Genomic DNA, 24,347 nt, shown 5'->3' on the forward strand with positions numbered 1-24,347 from the left:
CAGCGCTTCCTCCGCTTTGCTGTGGGAGAGGAGCATAATCCGTTTTTGCCGTTACCCTTTGGTCTCACTACTGCTCCTTGGGTCTTCACAAAAGTGTTAGCCCCAAGGTCAGCATTGTTAACGGGGTATCCTGGTACTGGGCTATTTGGACGACCTTCTGCGAGTGGAGTCTCCTACTGCTCTGGTGAAAAACCTGGAAATCACCATAAGAACTCTGAGGGAGTTCAGCTGGTTTCTGAATTTTCAGAAGTCTGCTCTGGTTCCATCCACAAAGCTGGACTATCTGGTTCAGACTCTGCACTCGACCTTAGCCAGTGTGCTTCTTCTTCTGAACAAACTCCAGAAATTGCAGGCTGCGATTCATCTCCTGCTGTCCAACAGTCCCCCCGGACTTGCATGCGGGTGCTGGGCCTGATAGTATCTACCTTTTTGAGGCGGTTCCATTTGCACAGTTCCATACGATGTCCCTGCAAAGGGAGATTCTGGCCAAATGCGACAAGACTCCGCAGTCTCTGGACAATCAGTTACAGCTGAGCCAGGGATCGAAGGAGTCCCTGATATGGTGGCTTCCTTCTCCGGGGCTCCCCTTGTATTGGACAGTGGTCAATATGGATGTCAGCCTGTCCGGCTGGGGAGGCGTTCTCGGCAGAAGTTCTGCTCAGGGACTCTGGAGGAGTCCAGACTACCGATCAGTGTGTTGGAACTCCGAGCAATCAGACTGTGCCAGGACCATTTGACCTATTGTTTACAGGAATGTCCAATGCGCATTCAATCGGACAATGCCACGGCCGTGGCTTATGTCAATCGCTGGGGGGGGGGGGCACAAGAACTGTCCTGGCGACTCTGGAGGTAACCAACATTCTAAGGTGGGCAGAATGGTTCATTCCAGCCCTCTCTACTGTACACATTCCCGGGGAGGAGGGGGGGGCTACTGGCAGGCGGATTATCTCAGTCGGCAGGCGTTGAACCAAGGGGAGTGGTCCCTTCATCTGGAGGTGTTGCATCAATTGTGTCTCCGCTGGGGTTTGCCCCCGAGGTGGATCTGTTCACATCTCGGCTCAACAGAAAGGTGCAGAGATTCATGGCTTGGTCACGGGATACGGTAGCGGACGTCGCAGACGCGCTGGTGGCCCCATGGGGTCAGCATCGTCTGATTTACGCCTTCACTCCTCTCAAGCTTCTGCCAAGACTTCTGTGCAGGATCGAGGCAGAAGGGATTCCGATTATCTTGGTGGCTACAGACTGGCCTCGCCGGGCTTAGTATGCAGATCTGGTGTGGCTGGTCACCGACGTTCCTTAGAGGCTTCCTCTCAGGGAGGATCTGCTGTCCCAAGGACCAATCTTCCTTCCTGCTGTACGTTCGTCGGCTTTGACGGCTTGGCTGTTGAATGCCAGGTGCTGATGAATAGAGGTTTGTCTGTGTCAGTGATTCCAACGCTGTTAAAAGCTAGGAAATATACTTCTAGGAAGATCTACCATCATACGTGAAAAACGCACATTGCGTGATGTGAGCCTCCTTTTGAGAATCTTCGGGAAATTCCCCTGCCTATGCTATCCCAGAAGGTGGCCTTCTTGGTGGCTATAAATTCGTGTCGGAATTGGCGGCGTTATCCTGTCATTCCCCTTACGTGGCGGTTCACATAGATAAGGTGGTTCTTCGTCCCTGTCCGTCGATCCTTCCAAAGGTTGTGTCTTATTTTCATTTGAATGAAGACACTGTGTTGTCTTGCCTGTGCCCCTGTCCTAAACATCCGAAGGAAATTGCTTTGCATGCCTTGGATATGGTCCAGGCAATTAGGGTGTACCTGGCAGCTACGGAATCTTTTAGGAAGTCAGACTCACTATTTATGCTTACGAATGGGCTCTGAAAGGGGTGTCCGCTTCCTCTGCAACCATTTCCAGATGAATCAGACAGACTGTGATTCAGGCCTTTTCCATCAAGGGTCAGGTTCCTCCTTTCCCTGTCAAGGCGCATTCTATTTGGGTGCTCAGTGCCTCCTGGGCCTTCCGTCATCAGGCGTCAGTGACGCAGGTTTGCAAGGCTGCCACCTGGTCGTCAGTGCAAACTTTCACAAAGTTCTATGAAGTGGATGTGTTGGCATCTGCGGATGCTTCCTTTTGGCCGCAAGGTTTTGCAGGCTGCTGTTTAGAGGACCTTGTCCTCTTTGAGGGTGTATTGTTTTTTTCAAGTGAGCTCCAGTTGTTTTGGAGCTCACAGGTTGAGCTCCTATTTACCTCGTTGTCTATAGTTAGCCTTGGGAATTTCTTTTTCACTGTTCACACCACTCATGTTTAACACTGCTTTGGGACATCCCAGTGGTTAAGAAGATCAGGAGCTGTCTTTGTCAATGAACGAAAGAGAAAATGGGATTTTTGACTTACCGTAAAATCTATTTCTCTGATGTTCATTGACGGACACAGCACCCACCCCTCTGTGGAGTTGTAATTCTTCTGACAATGCTTGTAACAAAAGTACCTAAAGTAGAGATAGGAAGTATACCCCCTGGGACTGCCCATAGGCATAGCCAGACTTTTTTTCTGCCTAGTGTCCTACTCCTGTAGGGGGCAATGTAACCCAATGGGTAAGAAGATCTTCTTCCGGCCGAGGTCTGAATTTCAAGTCTTTGCTATGATAGTTTGTACTTGTCTACTTTTCCTTTTTTTGGTGCATCCACGTTCTCTGTCACTTTTGTTACTGTTTCCTCCACACACTATGGTAATACTTTGTAAATGTAAATGTCCCCATTAGTGTTCTCCCTTACATCAGATGCCCCTACCAGAGTAATTCTTTACATTGGGTGCCTCCATCAGACTACCCCCATAAATCAGTTGCCACTGTCAGAGTACCCCCTTATATCAGGTGTTCCCATCAGAGCGCCACCTTACATCAGGTGTCCCCATCACATCAGGTATGCCAATCAGAGTGCTCCTTTACATTAGGTGTGCCCATCCGAGTGTCCCTTGTCATCAGATATCCCCATCCAAGTGTCCCTTTACATCAGATGTCCCCATCCGAGTGTCCCTTTACATCAGATGTCACCATCCGAGTGTCCCTTTACTAGAGATCGACCAGTAGCCAATATGCACTTTCCCCGATATATTGGAATCGGCCTTTGGGTTTACTGATATTGCCGATATTTAGGGAAAGTGCATGTACCGGGGTAATGCCTGCAGCTAGAGGCATCACCCCGGTACTGGTGTCCATAGCCGATGGTCGGCTGACTTGTAATGACAACCGATGCGGCTGAGAAGCCGCTCGGCTGTGATTACAAGGAGCGGGAGCCCCTCCTGCCGCCTTCCGCAGCTCGCCCCGGGTCTCCTGTCCCAACGGGAGGCTCGGGCATCCTACCTGCATTGCCGCCATCTGACCGGGTCTCCATTTTTTTAAATTCTGCGCCGAGTCCCCGGAAGTGATGTCATGACATGACATCATTTCGGGGTACTGGCGGCGCCGAATTAAAAAAATTTACAGCATTCAAAACAGCCAAACTTGCCGTTGAATGCTTTTAAGTGCAGAGGAGGGGTTTGGGGTCTTTTAGACCCCCAGATCCCTCTACCACAGTATCTGTAGAAATTTTATTTTTTTTTATTGTCCAAAAATATCGGCTGATGACCAAGATATCGGTATTGGTATCGGGGTTAAAAAAAACAATATCGGTCGATCACTACCCTTTACATCAGGTGTCCCCCATCAGAGTGCCCTTTTACATCAGGTGTCCCCCATCAGAGTGTCCCTTTACATTAGGTGTCCCCATCAGAGTGCCCCTTTACATCAGGCATCCCCATCAGAGTTTCCCATTATAACAGGTGTCCCTATCAGAGGGCCCCTTTACATCAGGTGTCCCCATCACAGTGCCCCCTTACTTCTGATGTCCTCATCAGTGTGCCCCTTATATAAATTGTGTGCATCAGCACAAGTGTGCCCATCAGTCTGTCCCTGTTAATATCAATAAAGTACACAAACCACATACCTTGAGGGCAGGCAGGGAACGGGAGTCGGCAGAGGTAGCAAGCTGCAGGGGGTGGGAGCTGCACTATCACACCATACCTCACGGTTGGGATAGCAAACAGCAGCAGAGGGCAGGGCACGCACGTAGCGTCACGCTATATTTTGAGGCCCGGCAGGTAGTGAGAGCCTGGAGTCACGAGACAGCAACAGGGGGTGGGGCACACACGCAGCGTCATTGTTTGCTTGGATGCCCACAGTCCCAGCAACCAATGACTGCTAAGCAATGGAGATGTGGCACTTTGCACTGGTGGGCTGGCAGTCCGAAAAGAAGCATCTTTCGGACCGCGGGCCACCATTTAACCACTTTACCACCGGAGGATTTTGCTGTCTTCCGTCCAGGCCACTTTTTGCGATTCGGCGCTGTGCGACTTTAACTGACAATTGCGCGGTCGTGCGACGCCGTACCCAAACGAAATTTACGTCCTTTTTTTCCCACAAACAGAGCTTTCTTTTGGTGGTATTTGATCACCTGTGCGATTTTTACTTTTTGCGCTATAAACAAAAAAATAGCGTTTATTTTGAAAAAATAACAATATTTTTCACATTTTTTATATGAAATTCCCCCCCAAAAAAATGTAAAAATCAAATTTTTTTAAAATTTTTGGCCAATTTGTTTTCTGCTACCTATGTTTAGTAAAAAAAATCGCAATAAGCGTATTTTGATTGGTTTGCGCAAAAGTTATTGCGTTTACTAACTAAGGGAAAGATTTCTGTCATTTTTGGTGTTTTTTTTTTAACGCGTAATGGCGGTGATCTGCGATTTTTTTTTGCGGGACTGTGACATTGCGGCGGACAGATCGGACCCTTGACTGACATTTTTGACACTTTTGGGGGTACCAGTGACATTTCTACAGTAATCAGTGCTATATATATGCATATAGGCAGGGAAGGGGTTAATTTTATTGGAGAGGGAGGGGTTAATGTATGCCTGGTGCTTACTGACGTGTGGGGGGGGGAGGTGACTGAGTGACAGAAGGACAGATCGGATGTCCAGCTATGCTGAACACTCCGATCTGTCAGTCCCTGTCACTATGGAGATCCGCCCGCTCTGTTTACACACAGCGGGCGGTTCTCCAGACTCGATCCCCGACGATCGGGGCAGAGCAGCGGCAATCGCCGCTGCTCCTCCGCTGGCCCGACTCCCGCTGTGAATAAACACAGCGGGAGCGAGCCTCCGGCGGCGCGCGAGCGCCGCCCACAAGGGGCGGAGTCCAGCGACGTAGGTCTACGTCGCTGGACGGGATCGCGGCACTTTGCCGCAGTAGCCTCCATGTGAGCGGAGGTAAAGTGGTTAAAGACAGCTGCATTCCATTTTATATAATAAATATATGGTAAAAGGCGCTGGTAATCTCTAAAGTGCTGTGTATGGATGCTTAAATAATTTGAATTAAAAAACTTTTTCACCAAATGTAAAAACTTCAATAAAAAACAATAAAAAACAATTATCTTGAATAATAAAGTGCAAGTGCTTACAAGCTACTGTGCAAAAATTTACATAAACCTTTTAAACAATATTAATTGTGTATCCACAAATAATTGTTACAAACTTAGTGCATCTATTAATAAATTAATGTGATCACAAAATTTTAAAGTGATTAAGGTGAAAACTGTGCTCAATAAATATTTATAGTTTAGTCCAAGTCAATTCATGCAAAAAAAATTATAGTAATATAATCGCTTGGATCTGTAGTGCTTCAAGTGTAGGAGAGTGTCACTCGTTGCCTCTTACCAGATAGGGGCAGGTCGCAAGGACCCCCAACGCTTGTGATCCCTTTCACTAGGTGGATCAGACCATTAATCGACTCCTGTCTCCAGAGTATCCTGCTCCTATTCATGCGTCACTCATACATAGAGTATACGATCCGTATGTGCATATATAAAGATATATAAGATAGCCGGACAATAGTGTAATACTGTTGGTTTTTTAATCAACATACACAAAAAACAAATAGATGGCTTCTTACATTTTGTTGTGCCCTCCTGGCACTGGGCAATTTGTATGGATTGCTTGCGGATATCAGGAAAAAGACTATAGTAGACTATAATACAACTAAAACAATTCAGATGACAAAAATAGGGCTAAAAATAAAATAACATTTTAGTCAAACTATGACTAAAACTAATTTTAAATTAAAATTAACACTGGTACAAAAACAGAGGGTGAATCTTGCCAATGAGAATAGAGACGGCAATAACATTTTGACAGAGGGTCTAAACCTTCCCCAGTCTATAAAAATTAAAATAAAAAAAAGTGTTTACCTAAAGATATATATTAGTTGGCACCTGCCAGGCAGCGGTGTCTAGATTAGAAAAGTTGCTGAACAGATTTGCTTATTATTTAGTACGTAGGACAGTTCATAAAAATGTAATTTAATTCAGTTTTTATTCTTTGCTTACAGTTTAAATACTGTATATTAAAAAGTCAAAAACTATTTCCATTCCGAGCAAAATTATATAGCCTTAGAACAAAGCAAACAATAAATACAAAACCATCCTATTTAGCTGTTGCTGCTGCATTATTAAATCATGTGTATTTGTTCTTGCAAGTATGGCTGAATTTCAAGGTTTTCCTGTTGCATTCCAGATGGGACATTCACACAGCCCTAATGAATCATTCACCGTGTCACTGTGTCCTTTCTGATTGGCTCTGTTTTATGTCCGTCACCTAAATAACACTTTCCCACAAGTATCGTGGCAGCAGTAGGAAACACCACGTGACTCTTGAAAAACTCTCATCCAACAATGCTCTGCCAGAAAGCTATAAATTAACTGGGAGGTCTTTTAAGCCTGGTTAGCCTAATAGTGAATGACTGGAAAGACAGGTATAGAGCGTGCACTGGTGCTGCTACTCAGGTAAGCCTATTGCTTCTTGTACCTCGCTGTGGGATAGAATTTGTGTGCAGCGTCATACAAGTCATGTTTTAAGCTGCTTTTTGCTACTTACTTAGCTCCAAACTATCACTGAGCTGGCCTTATAAAGTATTAAAATGTTATTAACATAAAAATAGAACAGTATTTCTTATTTTACTGCATTTAAGTGCTTTGCTTCCCCCCCTTAAAGGTAACAGGAATTCATGTTTAACACATTGCACTTCACAAACCAGTGCCAAATGCATGATATTTTTTCTTAACGGCATGCTGCGTTTGATTTGCTTTTGAGTTTGATGAGTTTGATGCATGTGTACTGTTAATGTAGAAATGAAAATATGTGGAAACTTGTTGATAAAAAGCTCTCTAAGTGCTTTAAAAAATGCTTTTTAAGTGGTTGGTGGTGTATAGGAGTAATTGCTGGTTCACACCAGTGCGACTTCCTCTGCGATTTGACTCACATGACAAAGGAAAACACATTATATTCTACGGTGCCTGTTCTCATCAGTGCGACTCAGGAAAAGGTTCCTTTGCTACTTTGGTGCAATTTACAGTGCTATTTTGCCCCATAGAATATGTAAAAGTAAGAAATGTCCCAGCACATAATGGATCTCCGGAATGGGTCCAAAGCTTTATTCAGCCTTTGCATCATTACAGAAAATAGCAACATTTTGGAACCTCGCAGAACATCTGCATCAGGAATGTAAAGCTTAGGACCCATTCTGAAGATCCATGGTGTGCTGGTGACATTTCTCACTCTGTCTATGGTTCCAGCTGGTGGACGCTTCAGCACCCACTTATACACACAGCCATTTCTACAGGAACATGTGCGTAGGGAACTGTGCAATAGAATATGAAAAGTTGCATTACATAATTGCACTAAAAATCATGTCAATTACAGCAGGGTGGACTGCGCCCAATGCATTTTACTTTTGTTATGGCATTTTAAAGTATGCTTGTCAGAACAAAATATGGAGAATGCCATTATTCACCTCCCTCTGAAAATGTTAGTTGTCAGGCTGTGTTTGGCTTCTATATTTATGAAAAACTGACGAAATGAGCATGCAGAAAATAACACCTAGGCCACAATCATGCGTTTTATCATTTTTTAACATATTGGTATTGGTCTCACAATGGTTTGAGACCATCGCAGATCTTTCAGTCCATAAATGTCTTCAGAACGTTCTTGAAAAGCTAAAGGATTGCCATAAAAGAAATTGTAATTGCTTTGAGAAAAAGCGTGTTTTTTTCGGGAATCCTTGCCTTCATGTGCAGGATTATTAGAAGAATGTTGACAGAGAAGGGAAGATAAAGATGGAGGGGTCTTTTTAAGCCTACGGTTTGAGATCAGCTGGCATTGTATCCAAGAAGGAGATGTGATAAGGGGGTCATTACATGTATTGACCTCTTATATTGAGTGAGGTCTCACCTTCTGGTGTGAGAGGTATTCCAATGTGCGGTGATGGAAGCAACTAATGATTTAGGCCTCATGTACACTGGGTGTTGAAAACACCACTTTTAGGAGCATTTCTTTCTTCCTTCCTCCAAACGCCCTTCAGTGTTCACTTATGTGTTCATGCACAGATAGGCGTTTACAGGCATTTAGAAGCACCAAAAAAAAAAAAAAAACACCGTCAGTGTGTTCAGGACCAGCGGCATTTTGGCAGAAAAAACCCTTGACAAGCTTAAATGAATATAAACACGTCTAAAAGCACATTATTATTCTGGCAAATTACATTATTTAATGCCCAAGCACTTGATGTGCCTAAACATGTTCACAAAAACACAGCTTTTCTGATGCTGCTTTTATCATGCTAGGAAAAAGGTGTTCAGGAGAGTGGAGCAAACGCTCAGTATGCTTGAGGCCTTTAAAAAAAAAAATTGCCACTTAATCTGTTCTTTATTATATTTAAAGTAGAACTATAGGTTAATCTTTTTTTTTTTTTTTTTTTTTTCATTTTGGATAGAGTAAGAAAGGGGTTATAACCCCTGTCAGCTTTTTTTTTTTTTTCATCATCTATGTCCCATTGCAGAGATTTCTCTTCACTTCCTGTCCTATAGCTATACAGGAAGTGAGAGGAAATCCCTGCAAAGTAAGCCCCGGAGGATTTGGCTGCTCAAAGACCAGGGTTATTTTGCGATTCGGCACTGCATGACTTTAACAGACAATTGCGCGGTCGTACAATGCTGTACCCAAATGAAATTAACGTCCTTTTTTTCCCACAAACAGAGCTTTCTTTTGGTGGTATTTGATCACCTGTGCGATTTTTTACTTTTTGCACTATAAACAAAAAAAGAGCGACAATTCAACATCCTTACTGCTCTTGACAGTTAAGGACCCCCTACGTACTTTAAGGTTAAACCGCCTTTCCTCTAGTTTTAGTGAGTGGCCACGTGTCTTATTGTATTCCCTTTCTCTGAATAGTTCGTTCCTTATGCTAGGGTTGCCAGTACAGTATTTGTACATTGATATCCTATCCCCCTTAATCGTCTCTTCTCCAGAGAGAATAAGTTCAGTGCTTGTAGTCTTTCCTCATAGCTGATGTCCTCCATTCCCCTAATTATTTTTGTTGCCCTTCTCTGGACTCTTTCCAGTTCCAGCACATCCTTCCTGAGGACCAGTGCCCAGAACTGGACAGCATACTCCAGATGTGGCCGGACCAGAGTCTTGTAGAGTGGGAGAATAATCTCTATATTTCTGGAGTGAATCCCCTTTTTTATACAACCCAGTATTCTGTTGGCTTTGCTTGCAGTGGCTTGGCATTGCATGCCACTGCCAGGCCTGTTGTCTACCAGTACCCCCAGGTCCTTTTCCATCTAAGATTCACCCAGAGGTCCCCCCCCCCCCCTAGTGAGTAGATTGGTTTCTGGCACCCAAGTGCATTACTTTACATTTTTCAACATTAAACCTCATCTGCCATGTAGTTGCCCACCCCATTATTTTGTTTAGGTCCGCTTGTAAGGTTTCCACATCCTGCAAGATATTGGCAAGCTTAGTTTAGTATCATCCGCAAATACTGAGATTGTACTAGATATCCCCTCCTCTAGATCATTTATGAATAAATTAAACAGGATTGGTCCCAGGACAGAACCCTGGGGGACCCCACTTTCCACACCCGCCCAATCTGAGTACTCCCCATTAATTACCACCCTTTGCACTCTCCCCTGGAGCCAGTTCTCTATCCAGGTACTCACCTTATGGTCCATACCTACCTTCCTTAGTTTGAACAGTAAGCGTTTGTGGGGAACTGTGTCAAAGGCCTTTGCAAAGTCCAGATACACCACAACCACAGGCTTACCTATATCTAGGTGGCAGCTCACTTCATCATAGAAGGTTAATAGATTGGTTTGGCAAGAACGATTTTTCATGAATCCATGCTGAATACTACTAATAATACAATTTTCATTACTAAAGTCTTGTATGTGGTCCCTTCACATCCCCTCCAAAATCTTGCAGACTACTGATGTTAGGCTGACCGGCCTATAGTTACCCGGAATATATCTCGGCCCTTTTTTAAATATTGGTACCACGTTGGCTTTTTTTCCAATCAGCTGGCACCATACCCGTCTGTAAACTATCCTTAAAATTCATGAATAATGGTCTGGCATTCACCTGGCTGAGCTCTTTAAGAACCCTCGGGTGCAAGCCATCCGGTCCCGATGATTTATTTATGTTAAGTTTCTCTAGTATAGTTCTAAGTCTATCTTTTGTTAGCCATGGCGGTACTTCCTGAGGTGTGTTGTTTAGTTTGGCCCTACAAGCTGGGTTAGTGTAGCCCCCCCCCCCCCCCAATTCTTTTGTGAAGACTGAAGAGAAGAAATTATTTAACACTACCGCCTTTTTCCCTGTCGTCTGTGGCCAAATCTCCCTCGTCATCTTTTATGGGGCCAATGTGTTCTGGCCTCGCTCTCTGACTATTTATATACTTAAAGAATTTCTTGGGGTTCTTTTTACTCTCTTCCGCTATATGTCTCTCGTGTTCTATTTTAGCCGCCTTGATTTCGTCTTTACATTTCTTATTACACTCTTTGTAATGTTTGAATGCTGCCAATGACCCCTCAGTCTTGTATTTTTTGAAGGCCTTTTCTTTAGCATTAATATGCATTTTTAAGTTGGAGTTTAGCCACCCAGGGTTTAGTTTTGCTCTTTTAAATTTATTTCCCTTTGGAATGCACTGGTCAATCCCTTTGTTTACTATGCTCTTGAAGCACTCCCATTTTTTCTCTGTGTTCTTTGTTCCCAGGGTTCTATCCCATTTGATATGCGCAGTTTTGGGAAATTGGCTCTTTTGAAATTCAGTGTCCTTATATTACCCTTATGTTTCCTATTACCATGATTAATACTGAAACTAATTGACCTATGGTCACTGTTTCTTAAGTTGCCCCGTATTTCTATATCCGTGAGCAGGTCTGTATTGTTGGTAATCAGTAGGTCAAGTACCGCATTATTTCTTGTAGGTGCATTCACCATCTGACCTATGAAATTGTCCTGCAAAACATTTAGGAACTGCCGAGCCTTGGCTGAATGCGCAGTTCCTTCTTCCCAGTCTATATCTGGATAACTAAAGTCCCCCATTATAATGACATTTCCCATCCTTGCTGCCAATCCTATCTGTAAAAGGAGGTCCACCTCCCCCTCCTCCCTCAGGTTGGGGGGCCTATAGCATACGCCCAATATTACCTTCCCTATCCCCACAATGTCTTCCCTTTGTTCTACCCATAGGGATTCTACCTCGTCCATTACTCCATTATTAATATCATCCCTCATATTTACCTGTACATACCACTCCCCCTTTTTTACCTTCTCTATCCCTGCGATAAAGGAAATACCCCTGAATGGTCGCCATCCAGTCATGAGAGCTGTCGAACCAAGTCTCAGTTATTCCCACAAAATCTAAGTCCTCCTCAAACATCAGCAGCTCCAGCTCTCCCATCTTGTTGGCCAGGCTTCTGGCATTGGTATACAACCCTCGTAATTTTGGCCGTTTACATATATCCTCATAAGATTTTTTTAGGCTGCTCTTGTTATTTTTCCCCATACCCACCCTGGGTTTAGGAGCTCCGAACACCCTACCGCTAATGTCCCCATTTGTGCCCTTTGAATCTTGCTTTCCACTGGCTAATTCTACATCTGTACCCTCCCCCCCCCATCACCTAGTTTAAAAGCCCCTCTAACTTTTCGGCCATCTTCTCACCCAGTACGGCTGCACCCTCCCCATTTAGGTGCAATCCGTCCCTACCATAGAGCTGGTGGCCGACTGAGAAGTCGGCCCAGTTCTCCAGGAACCCAAAACCCTCCTTACTACACCAGCTCCTCAGCCACTTGTTAACTTCCCTAATCTCCTGCTGCCTCTCTGGTGTGGCTCGAGGTACAGGTAGTATTTCTGAAAATACTACCTTGGAGGTCCTACTCCTCAACTTAGCGCCCAAGTCCCTGAAATCGTTTAGGACTCTCCATCTTCCTCTACCTATGTCTTTGGTTCCCACGTGTACCATGACAGCTGGGTCTTCCCCAGCCCCGCCCAGTAATCTGTCCACCCCATCCGTGATGTGCCGAACCCGAGCGCCCAGTAAACAACAGTGTTCATCAGACCACAGTTAACCATTGAGGTTTTGCTACTGGGCAGCTGTCTATGTCCCTAGAGCTCATTTTACACTTGCTTTGACTTTAGACTGGGTTCACACTATTCAGATGTCAGACATCGCATGTGATGCTGTGCATATCACATGCAATGTCTGTGCGATGCAAATTCAGCCATTGTATGGCTGAATTTGCATCGCATTTGGACAAAAATGGTGCTGGACCCTTTTTTTGGTCCACGCTGAATTCCTGCACCTATTGACAGTTCGCAGTGAGATCTGCGAACTGATCTGGGGATGTCATTAGCTTTGTATTGACACTCGCAGCGGTTCGCATATGGCAGTGTGAACTGCCTGCCAGAGACATGCGATGCGGGAACCCAGCCTAACACACAATAAAGCACCTACCACTTCAACATGCTTTTTTATGTGTTTTTGATGCTTCGTTGATTCTTTTTTCAAGCTTGGCAAATTCCCTGTGTGTGTTGATTTTCTATTTTGTTTTAAAAGGGCCCAGTAGAACCCCAGTTCAGTAGTACCCCCAGCTCATTGGTATTCCTGTTCAGCAAGTCCCCAGCTTATTAGTACCCTTGTTCAGCAGATCCCCAGCTTATTAATACCCTTGTTCAGCAGATCCTAAGTTTATTAGTAAATAAATAACAAGACCAGCGCAGGTATAGAAATAAAAGCTGCTAGCAACCAAAGGAAAAAACACAAAATCTTCAATAAAAATAATAATGCAAGGATTGCAGTGCCCAAATATAATTAAAAGGTGAACTCCTATAAAAAAATAATTAGCTCAAGTACATAAATAATGAATATAGTCCTTAAAAAAAATCAAAGAAGGAGAATCACTCACCAAAAGATCAGTAAATCTTGGTACCGAAATACCTGGTATTACCCAGGTATTTCTGTACCAAGATTTATTGCTCTTTTGTTGAGTGATCCTCCTATTTAAATTTTTTAAGGATTATATACATTATTTATGTATTTGAGCTGAATTTTTCTCACCTTTTAAATTATATTTGGGTGCTGCAATCCTTGCATTATTATTCTCCGTTTATTAGTACCCTTGTTTAGCAGATCCCCTGCTCAGTAGTACTCCCAGCTATGCTAATGTCCCACTCAGTGGTACTCCTAGCTCTGCTGATCCCCTGTTCAGTAGTAACTTCCAGCTCTGCTGGTCCTCTGGTTTGCTGATCCTCCTCTTTCTTCAGTCCACGCTCACTTCCCGCTTTATTACTCCCACGCTGCTCACCACGTGTGACATCTGCTAGTTTCTCCTGCTCCCCGAGCTCTGCTGATCTCTGTCGCTCAGTCCTCTCTCTCCAGACCCTTCTCATCTTCTTCCTGCTCCACATCACATGTGACGTCTGCACCAGACACTTTCAGAATATATAAACATGAACCAGAAGTGACTGCTGGTGATGCCTTTCCAGTTTGCTTGTGGGTTTCTCAGTGCATCCTGGGATATCTCATAACTGCAATACCTCCAAAACTAAGCGAAGCTAAGGCTGAAAAGCAACACCTGAAAAGCTTTGGGTGCTGTAAGCAAGTGTGGTCATAGGCTTCTATTGAGGCTTTGGAGACGCTTTGAAGCACCAAGAAAGCAACATGGAGTATTCCCTTTGAAGCAAAGCAAACACTATGGGGTTGATTTACTAAAACTGGTGCAGCTGTGCATGGCAGCCAATTAGCTTCTATCTTCAGCTGGTTCAACAAAGCTTTGATGAAAAACCTGGAAGCTGATTGTTTTTTTTTTTTTTTACAGAGCTGCACCAGATTTTGCACTCTCCAGTTTTAGTAAATCAGCCCCAATGTGTGAACAGGACTGTAAGGTAACTATTTTATTTAGTGACAGATGCTTTTATTGGCTTCAGAATGCTTTAAAAAAACATGTCCAATGCCATGGAAGCAAGTAAGTAAGCAAGTGTAAATGCGCCCTTAGAAAGCAAGAGGTAGCACGGCTCTCAGTTGCTGTTCTCTATAAGGTGCTTGGCTCAAGCTACCCATCTACTAAGACTATCCTCATTCTGAGCTAGAGGACAGGGTGGTTATTAAATGTAAGTGATAACATGAACTGAAAAGTCATCCAAAAAGTAATTGACAGTCTTACATTTTAGTTTTGAAGAGGATATAAAGGGATTGAAAATGTTTGTAGGTTTGGGGCCTGACAATTATTTGCATGGTTATGAATGGTTTGAATGAAGGGTGACATCTTAAATAATTCTGAGTTACAGTGGTTAGATGTTCTTCCTGACTTTCTTGTCTGTGGACCCTCCATCATGGAATCACAGACTCCACTCTTTGATTTCAACAAAAGCAGTTGTGTAATTCTAGTTGAGCACTCTTTTAGGCCTGTTTCACACAGGCTTTAGCTTGTATAAGAGCAATGTGAACAGGAAACTTGGACAAAGATTTGCAGAGCTTTTTTGAAGCTTTTAAAGTACCATTTAGCTCCACTTTGTAAATGTTGAACACAGATCCTAATAGGAGTGTTGATTGCCTCTTTAAGCAAGCTGCTAGCAGGCTTCAGCAGGCTTTCAACAAGCTTCAAGAAGTTCTGAAGCCTACTAGCAGCTTGTTTATAGTGGCAGTCAGCTCTCCCATTAGGATCTGTGCTCAGCGTTTGCAAACTAGACATGAATGGTACATTAAAAGCTTCAACAAAGCTTGCTGAAAGCTCTGCTAATGCTTTTTCAAAGCTTGCTGTTCACCCTGCTCCTTTACAAGCTGAAGCCTGCAAGAAACTGTCCGAAAGAAGGGAAAAGAGCCTTTAAATACTGTTGCTATTGTAACAGGAAGTCAGCTAAATCTGGGAATGTAGTCACAGGAAGGAGATACATTTCTACCTGATTTAGAAAGTCCATTAATTAATTTAGGGTGTTGGCTACAGAGCTAGCCAGCAGGAAGTTGAAAGGCCTTCACCTGTTCAGAATGAGGGAGTTAAGGCTCTATAATTTGTTCAGAGAAATTCCTATTGTTTGCTGCCTCCAGAAGCTGTGTCCTGAAGCCATGTGGGCTGGGAGCAGGAGGACAGTCAGCGTGTGCCTCCCGACAGGATGTGTGGGCCTGGGAGAAGACCCCCCGGAGTGATGTGTGCCCGGGACGGTAACCAAGGGTGAATACGTCTCAAAGGTGAGAAGACGAACTGTTGATGTGAAAGAAAACAAAGGACTGTGTTGCCCTGTGAAGCTATTATAAAAGGACTATTGAGTGTCCGCTGTAGGACAAGGAAGTCTGCCCGACGGTAGGTTGGAGACAGACACTTAGGCAGGTTCCAGTTGTGAGAAGGTAGCCGCCCAGAGAGGCAAGGATTTATTTTCTGTTTTATTTTATTTTGGATGTTTTGCTGCATACAGCCTGGTGAAGAAAACACCATTTAATAAACCACACTGTTTGTTTGCAAGCACTTGTCGGCTACCTCTCTGGGAAAACGCACCCCCCAAGGGGTCATCCACACCCGCCACCGAGCTAATCCCTCACATATGGTGGAGGATGCGGGCATAAGCAGAGATCCCTGCAAGGAAGTGCAAATGTTTGATGAACTTTATCTGGTGCATGAGATTGCACAATCTATGTGTACAGGAGAGAAGATCCTGACAGAAAAAAAAAGTGTTTTAAAGAGACAGCGGTCTCAAAATTATTTGATGAACTTTGTTGTGTCTGGTGCAAGTGACTGCACAAACTGTGTGTGCAGGAAAAGAGATCTTGCAAGAGAGAGAGAAAAACTACATGTGTTAAAGAGACAGTGGTCTGAAAAATTTTTGCTGGACTGTGAAAAATTTGTTTGTGGAGTTATTGAAGATGGGGCGTTCAAAGCGCCTGAAGAATGCAAAGATAGATGAAATGAGAAACCGGATTCTATGGATGGAGGGGATGCTACCGTCTGAACCAGCCCCATCCATGCCTAAAGAGAGTCTACTAAAGAGGAAGGTTGTTGTCCCTAGCAACACTGATGAAACTGCTATGGAGACGCAGTGTGCTCAGATGAAAAGTAAGCTCAAAATGGAGGAGATGTTGAAACAACTGATTATATCAAATACAGCTCAACAGCAGGCAAATGCAGCTCAACAGCAGGCAAATGCGGATTTTCAGCAGAGCTTTGCAGCTCAACAAAAGGCTCATCAAGAGAGCATGGCAGGCTGGAAACAGAGACGCCAGCAGCCAATGGAGGCCATCGGTTTGGAGGAAACCGAGTATGTGTGCAGGGCTGAGTTGGATGCCTTGCAATGGAAAATGGAAGAAAAGGAACAAGCCTTGGAATTGCTTAAAATGGAGCATAGAAACTTGCAGGAAACGAATGAACTACTCAAGTCTCATGTGTCACAGTGGGAAGAATCCACTGCTCTTCTTTTGGTCGAGTTGCAAAAACGCAGAGAGACTATAATGGAGAAAGATACCATCCTCATGGAAAAGGAAAGTGAAATTCAGACTTTGCAGAAGCAAAGTATGGTTGATATGTTGGAGTTGCGTAATCAGCTGAAAAAAAGTCTTCAGTGTTTGGAAGTTACAAAAATAGACCTGCAGGAGTCGCAGGAACAGAATGTCGCTCTGAAAACGACATTGTCTCTCAGCGACAACGAGAAAAGTGAAAGAGAGGCTAAATTACTGAGTACTGTGTATGAGCTCACCACTTTGAGCAATGTGGTAGATGAATTACGTGCAGACTGTGAAAGTTGGAAAGGTGAAGCCCAACGTTTCCAGCAGCAGTTAAAGGAGAAAGAAGCCTGTGTGGCAGAATTACAGTCTCATTCCCAGAAACTAGCCAATGAGGTGAAGGCTCTTATGCAGGGAAAAGGAGATTGTGAACATAAGAGGGAAAAAGTAGAGGCACAGCTTCTGGAATCGCAAGTCAAGGTGTCAGAAGGTGACCGATTGTGTGCTAAGCTGTCAGAGAAGGCAAACCGATTGCAGGTTGAGTTGGACAGTGTCACAAATCGGCTTTCTCAAGCAGACAGCAAATCTAGAGAAATTGCGGAAGCTTTTTCTATCTTGGAATCGCAGCTGCAAGACACGCAGGAACTCTTACAGGAAGAGAGGTGTCAAAGGCTGAGTTTTAGCACAAAGCTCAAACAAATGGAAGATGAGAAAAATGGCTTCCTGGAACAATTAAAAGAGGAGGCGGAAGCAAAGAAAAACCTATCAGAGCAAGTCGCAACATTGCAAGCTCAGATAGCGGATATGAAAAAACGCATGGAAGAAAGCGTTGGTTCATTACAGTGTGTTGAAGAGGTGAAAAAGAAGTTTGATCAGATGCTTGGTGAAGAGAAGACTGTGTCTGCAAAATATGCAGAAGAACGCGCCCGTGCAGAAACGGAGGTGCGTGATAACGAGAGCAAAGCCCTGTTCTTGGCTCGCTCTTTGGAGGAAGCTCTAGAGTGTAAGGTTGAACTAGAAAGAGTTAACCAACAGCTGTGTACAGAAATGGAAGATTTGGTCAGCTCCAAGGATGATGTTGTGAAAAGCGTTCAGGAGCTAGAAAAGTCTAAGCGAGCCTTAGAACAGCAAGTAGAAGAGATGAAGATTCCGTTGCAGGAACTGGAAGAGGAATTCCAGGCAACAGAGGATCTGTCCCAAAGAGGGGATAGTGTGCCTGATGCAGTTTTTAAAAGGATCAGTGTTTTGGGGTCTGTCCTGAGTGAGCCTCAGAAATGTGACGACATGTGGCTTGAATCACCCCTTTGGAATAAACCGTTCCTTCAAAAACTTCAAGCATTGGAAAATGTATCATTAGAACTTCAGCAAACAAAGGAGCTGAGTAAGAAATGTGGTGATTTCTCAGTTCAGGCTGAAAACCTAGTGGAGAAAACTAAGGCTGTTGGTGAAAACGTGAAGCAAATGAATAAGTGCCTTTCAGGGAGTGTTTCCAAAATGGAACTGGTGAAAGACGGGTGGCAGAAGTTTGATCGTGATCTTGAGATGCATTCCATGTGGAATTCAGATAGAGAAAAAGAACTAGGTGACCTTGAGCGGTCAAATAGTTCAGCAGAAAGTGCATTGAAGAAACCTGTAAAAGAATGTGTTGCAGTTCCATGCTTCTTCACTGATGCAGAGAGGAGGTCTATAATGGATACCACCCAGATCGCTGGGTTCAACTGTGTTGTTGCCTTTGACCCCTATGTTGGTGGAAGGAAAGTTGATGATGTTCTGGTTGGCTTCTTCTGTGAAGAGTTTGGCAAGAAATATAAACTGAATATCAAATCAAATAGTAGGCCTTTACTGCGACTCGCTCAGGAGGGCGAAAAGTTTAAGAAGTTGATGAGTGCAAATGCTTCAGATCTGCCTATGAATATGAAATGTTTGGTGAATGATATTGATATCTCTGGGAAAAGGAACAGGGGTCACTTTGAAGAAATGTGTGACAGCCTGTTGTCTCAATTGGAAAATCCTCTGCACAGCATCTTAGAGCAAGCAAAGCTCAAGAAGGAAGATCATTCCCTTTTACAACAAAAAGTCAATGATTGTGTACAGATGTATGGAGAGGCAACTCAAGTCACAGAGGGATGTCAAGAGTCCCTACTTGGAACAAAGCTTAGTGAAGCAAAGGTTCTCAAAGTTTTGTGGAAAACATTTATGGATTGCAGAGAGAGGCGTCTTAAGAATGTTGAAGACATTAAGACTAGCCCAATTGAGTTGCCTATGGATCACGGTCCTCCATGGTGGATTGGACAGACGGTTATGAGGGACAAGCTGTCTGACATTTATGAGAAAGCTGTCAATGAAGATGACAGAAACGAGAAGGAGCGAAATGATGCCAAAAATGCAGTTGAAGAATGTGTATATGAGATGAGAGACAAACTGTGTGGCATTTATGAGAAATCCGTCAATGAAGATGACAAAACAGTTTCATCCGGAAGCTTGAGGATAATAGGAGGCTTATCAGTGAGTCAGCAGTGCTTGACACATGCGTGCCTGGAAATCTGTGTCCCAACCCTAGGGTTGAAACAAGAGGGGGGGGTATGTAACAGGAAGTCAGCTAAATCTGGGAATGTAGTCACAGGAAGGAGATACATTTCTACCTGATTTAGAAAGTCCATTAATTAATTTAGGGTGTTGGCTACAGAGCTAGCCAGCAGGAAGTTGAAAGGCCTTCACCTGTTCAGAATGAGGGAGTTAAGGCTCTATAATTTGTTCAGAGAAATTCCTATTGTTTGCTGCCTCCAGAAGCTGTGTCCTGAAGCCATGTGGGCTGGGAGCAGGAGGACAGTCAGCGTGTGCCTCCCGACAGGATGTGTGGGCCTGGGAGAAGACCCCCCGGAGTGATGTGTGCCCGGGACGGTAACCAAGGGTGAATACGTCTCAAAGGTGAGAAGACGAACTGTTGATGTGAAAGAAAACAAAGGACTGTGTTGCCCTGTGAAGCTATTATAAAAGGACTATTGAGTGTCCGCTGTAGGACAAGGAAGTCTGCCCGACGGTAGGTTGGAGACAGACACTTAGGCAGGTTCCAGTTGTGAGAAGGTAGCCGCCCAGAGAGGCAAGGATTTATTTTCTGTTTTATTTTATTTTGGATGTTTTGCTGCATACAGCCTGGTGAAGAAAACACCATTTAATAAACCACACTGTTTGTTTGCAAGCACTTGTCGGCTACCTCTCTGGGAAAACGCACCCCCCAAGGGGTCATCCACACCCGCCACCGAGCTAATCCCTCACACTATTTATAATGTGTTTAATTTTCTAACAATATATATTTTTGAAAATAAATGTTTGCATTAACAAGTATTTTAGTCACAAATCCTTTTTTTTTTTTCATAGGCATTAAATATGACACTATGTGTGATCCAGGTTGCAGTGCTCTTAGTAACGTATTTCTGCAGTCATGTGGAGGGAAAGCGAGATCCAATCACATATTGTGGAGGTTAGTAGCATGTTTGATTTGCTTTTATGTCTGCAGTAAAGCTGTTCAAGTACAAGGTAGCCAGCTGTGTCTGGAGTCCATTTAAGAAGCCTATTGAGACAAGCCCTGGTGCTGTGTGTATGCCAAACTCTGGAACAGAACATTGCTTTAACTTCCAAAAGTGCATTCAAGTACACAACGCAATTAAATCACCACTAAAACAAAATCACTCATTGTCTGACACAAGTGATGGATTTGAACAATCAAGATTACGTGTTTGAAAGTTTATGTACCTTAAAAAAAGACTTTGTTTTAAAGAACTTTTACATAACTTAATTTTAAATAACTTTAAATAATTATAGTCTTTCTTTGCTATGAGACTGCCTACTAAAGCTGGCCATAGACTGTTCGAATCTTGGGTACAGCCAATTATATCGAATTTTTCATGCGATTATTGCCAGCAGCTATAGGCTGGCCATAAACAGATTGAAATTCGGCCGGTTCAGCAGGAACCATCCGAATTCCAATCCATCTTTGGGCCGGCTGGTTGTATTGAAGTTAATCTATGGGCCGGCTGGTTGTATTGAAGTTAATCTATTGATCAAGTTTAGTACAACCAGCCTGCAAGTTTTTCTCGTGCCATCTCTGCTGGCGGCTATAGCTACCAGCAGTAATCATTGTATTCTGACAGTGGGGAAACCTCCTGCTGTCAGAATACAATAACGAAACCGGAGGGGCTCCCCCATCAACACTGACTGTGTTGATAGGAGAATTGAGTGATTTTCTTTCCTTTAACCCAGTTCTGTATGGCTAGCTTAAAGGGATTGTAAAGGCAGAAGGCTTTTTTTTATCTTCATGCATTCTATGCATGAGGATAAAAAAACCTTTTGTGTACAGCAGCCCCCCTCAGTCCCTCTAATACTTACCTGAGTCTGTCTTTATCCAGCGATGTTGCAGGAATGTCTAAGCTGCCTGGGACTCCCTTCCTCCTTGGCTGAGACACGCTGCTGTCAATCAAAATCATTCAGCCAATATGAAGAGAGTGGGGGCGGGGCCGGGTCATGGCTCTGTGTCTGAATGGACACAGGGAGCTGTGACTTGGCTCGTGTGCCCCCATAGCAAGGTGCTTGCGGTGGGGATACTCAACAGGAGGGAGGGGCTAGGAAAGCCGAAGAGGGACCCGAGAGGAGGAGGATCTGGGCTGCTCTGTGCAAAACCAACTGCATGGAGCAGGTAAGTATAACACGTTTGTTATTTAAAAGAAAAAAAAAAAGAGACTTTACAATCACTTTAAGCTTTAATGCATTTATGCAAAGCGGACACAGACAGAACCTGCTCTGCTCTATGGTTGGGTGGGTGTAAACAGACTTCACTGTTCCTTTACACTCCACTACCTCTGTTCTGTCTAAATGGTCTGTCTAGCATATTGGAGGCAGGTGTAATCGGGTTGCAAGAAAGAAAATAGCTTGATTCCCCCATCAACACAGTGTTGATGGGGAAATCCCTCCCATGCAGCCATTGTGTTCTCCCAACTGGTGCAGCTGTCCCCACTGGGAGAACACAGTGATTACTGCTAGCGGCTATAATAAGAGCTAGAAATAATCACATGTAAAATCCGACGGGCTGGTTGTACTAGAGTTGATCGATTGATCGATTAACTTGGGTATATTCAGCCTGCCCATATATGGTTTCATTCTCGGCTGGTATCTGCTAAACTGGGCGATATTCTAACTGTCTACGGCCGGATTAAGTTAAACATAAACACTGTTACAAACAAAATGGCTGTCAATTACTATGAAGGCCAGCATGTAGAGGCATGTCTCAGAAGAGAAACTTTTCAGTGTTCTATGTTCAATATTTTAATTAAAAAAGAATAAAGATTTACAATCCCTTTAAAGCTATATGTTGTATTTCAGAACCAGCATGGCTTTAAGGGGAAATCTCTGGTCACAGTGTACTTTGCAGTGTATCTTTGGCTGTGGAATTACAGACAGCAGAAACATCCCAATCTACTTTAATTTTACTGTATTGTTCTCAATTCAAAATTCTGGAAACTGGTTATGACTGAATCAAGTGTAATTGTTCGAGTTCTCCATTTCTGGCTTAGTGAAAGAACTGCCACAATTACATATTGCAGGGAATGTTATAGCTATGAACTACTCTCTCTATGTCAAGGAGAAATGCAGAGTATCTATCTATCTATCTATCTATCTATCTATCTATCTATCTATCTATCTATCTATCTATCACGGAACGGTGACCCACAATGGGCTTGTGGGCTTCTGTCAGTATACCGCTTTCTTCAGTCTTGAACATAGATATCAGATATTCTAGCCGCCCCCATGCAAAACTAGCCGAGAATAGCCTGTATAAGATCTGAAACCTTTAGTGAACAAACTCACACCGAATATATACCCCACCAGGTCAGGTGCCTGATTGCATTATCAGATGAAATTATTGTGTACAGAAATATAATTAACATATCGAAGGAACAACTAACACAAACAGTATTCTACTTTCCCACTAGCAACTAATAGAGGACAGTGATTTAATTAGCTTGAGCTAGTTAGCAGACTTGCCGTCATCGAGCTTGTGAAGTACAATACACATTATTATAAGTGTAAACGCATCCCCACAGTAGATAATAGGTGAGTTAATCAGCACAATCAACAATGTGTGGAAGACAGGTGGTTGAGCTGATGATATTCGCATCTGCCATGAGTCTGACTGTGCGGAGCAGTCCCCTATTGGCAATGGGCAGCTAGGCTTTTAACATGGATCCAATGCCTAGAGTCCCAGAGTCTGTGTGTCTTGGGGAGATGTGGACTTGAATTCAAAGTAACATTACTCCAAGGGTCCCCCCAGCATACACCCCACAAAAGAGCAGTGTTCCCTCACAAGCCAGGGCCCATAGTCAGTAGGCAAGAGGCTAGCCTGCAGTCTCCTCCAAAAGCCCCTGTCCCGAATGAGTTTGTCACTCGAACGATCGATCTTAATTATCAATCGACTTGGACCACCCCATCCCTTGTATTATCTATATATTGCTAGCCCCTTCAAACTGTCTACACCTGAAGAATACAGAATTGTTTGAGTGTTCCATTTCTGCCTTGTTGCATATGGAGGCTTGCATATTTCTCCTTTTGTTCTCAGTATGAGACAGTGACAAAATGATTAAAAGAGCAGAGCAAGAGAGGTTTGGGATTAGAGCCTGTCATTGCTCTTGAGGAGGCCAAGCTATCCAGGACTCCTGAATAATTTTGACCTTTTTGATGAGACAACAAAAATAGTAAACTACAGTGAGGCAGGAATTGGTGATATAAATCCACTTGTGTTCCTTCCACAGTGCATACTGCATGACCTAAGAGCTAGAATCACTCACAAAAAGAACAATCACTGCAACTACTCCCATTTTTCTTTTCCTTGTAAGCCTGTCCCTGTGCAGGTCAAATAAATATAATCAGAAATGGTAATTTCAATATTAAAAAAAATCCACAGCTTAAAGCACAGGAGCTTGCAGAGGAATGGGAAATCTGAAGTCTGTTCCATGGCTTAACTCACTGGAGTAAGCAAACTGAATAATACATGATAAAGAACTGTTTAAAACACCCTTGTTCTTCAAGTTTTTGAATTCAGCAGACACGCATTAACAAATTTCCACCCTCTCTAACCATTTTTTTAAATGTATTATCATTTTTGTAATTATTTATATTTTTAATTCTTATAAATAATTTTTGTCTTTTTGTTTGTTTGTTTTTTTCTTTTTAATGCCATCCCTGTCCTAGTCAAGCAAATGTCAAACTTAAGGCCAGCAAGAATGTAAATTTAAAATAAAAAAAGGACTGCTTTGTGTCGATATAGCACTAGCTGTGGGTGCCTAATATGTACCTGCTTTGCTGCAAGTGTCATGTCAAAGAGAATTTGTGACTGAGTGCTGGTTCACACTGGTGCGATTCGGGAACCCTGCAAATCCACTGTGGGTTCGTGCATCGCACCTGACTCGCAGGCAGTTCACACTGCCATATGCAAACTGCTAGGAGTGTCAACACAAAG

The 24,347-nt window shown here is 43.5% G+C and overlaps 1 protein-coding gene across 2 annotated transcripts in view; it reads left to right on the plus strand.

The window, feature by feature from the left end:
• The window catches only part of CNPY1 (canopy FGF signaling regulator 1), a 232,511-nt gene that overhangs the window by 54,966 nt on the left and 153,198 nt on the right, over positions 1 to 24,347 (plus strand). Inside the window, exons 1-2 of one of the 2 annotated variants that reach the window (XM_082259194.1) lie at positions 6,717 to 6,862; positions 20,216 to 20,318. In XM_082259194.1, the coding sequence (XP_082115320.1) occupies positions 20,225 to 20,318 (94 nt within the window). In that variant the 5' untranslated portion in view covers positions 6,717 to 6,862; positions 20,216 to 20,224. Of the gene's footprint in view, positions 1 to 6,716; positions 6,863 to 20,215; positions 20,319 to 24,347 lie in introns of those variants that run through there. The other variant, XM_082259195.1, reaches the window with a different exon arrangement.

This window comes from Pelophylax lessonae, assembly GCF_965119305.1.
Source record: "Pelophylax lessonae genome assembly, chromosome: 5".
NCBI classification, from domain to species: Eukaryota; Metazoa; Chordata; class Amphibia; order Anura; family Ranidae; genus Pelophylax; species Pelophylax lessonae.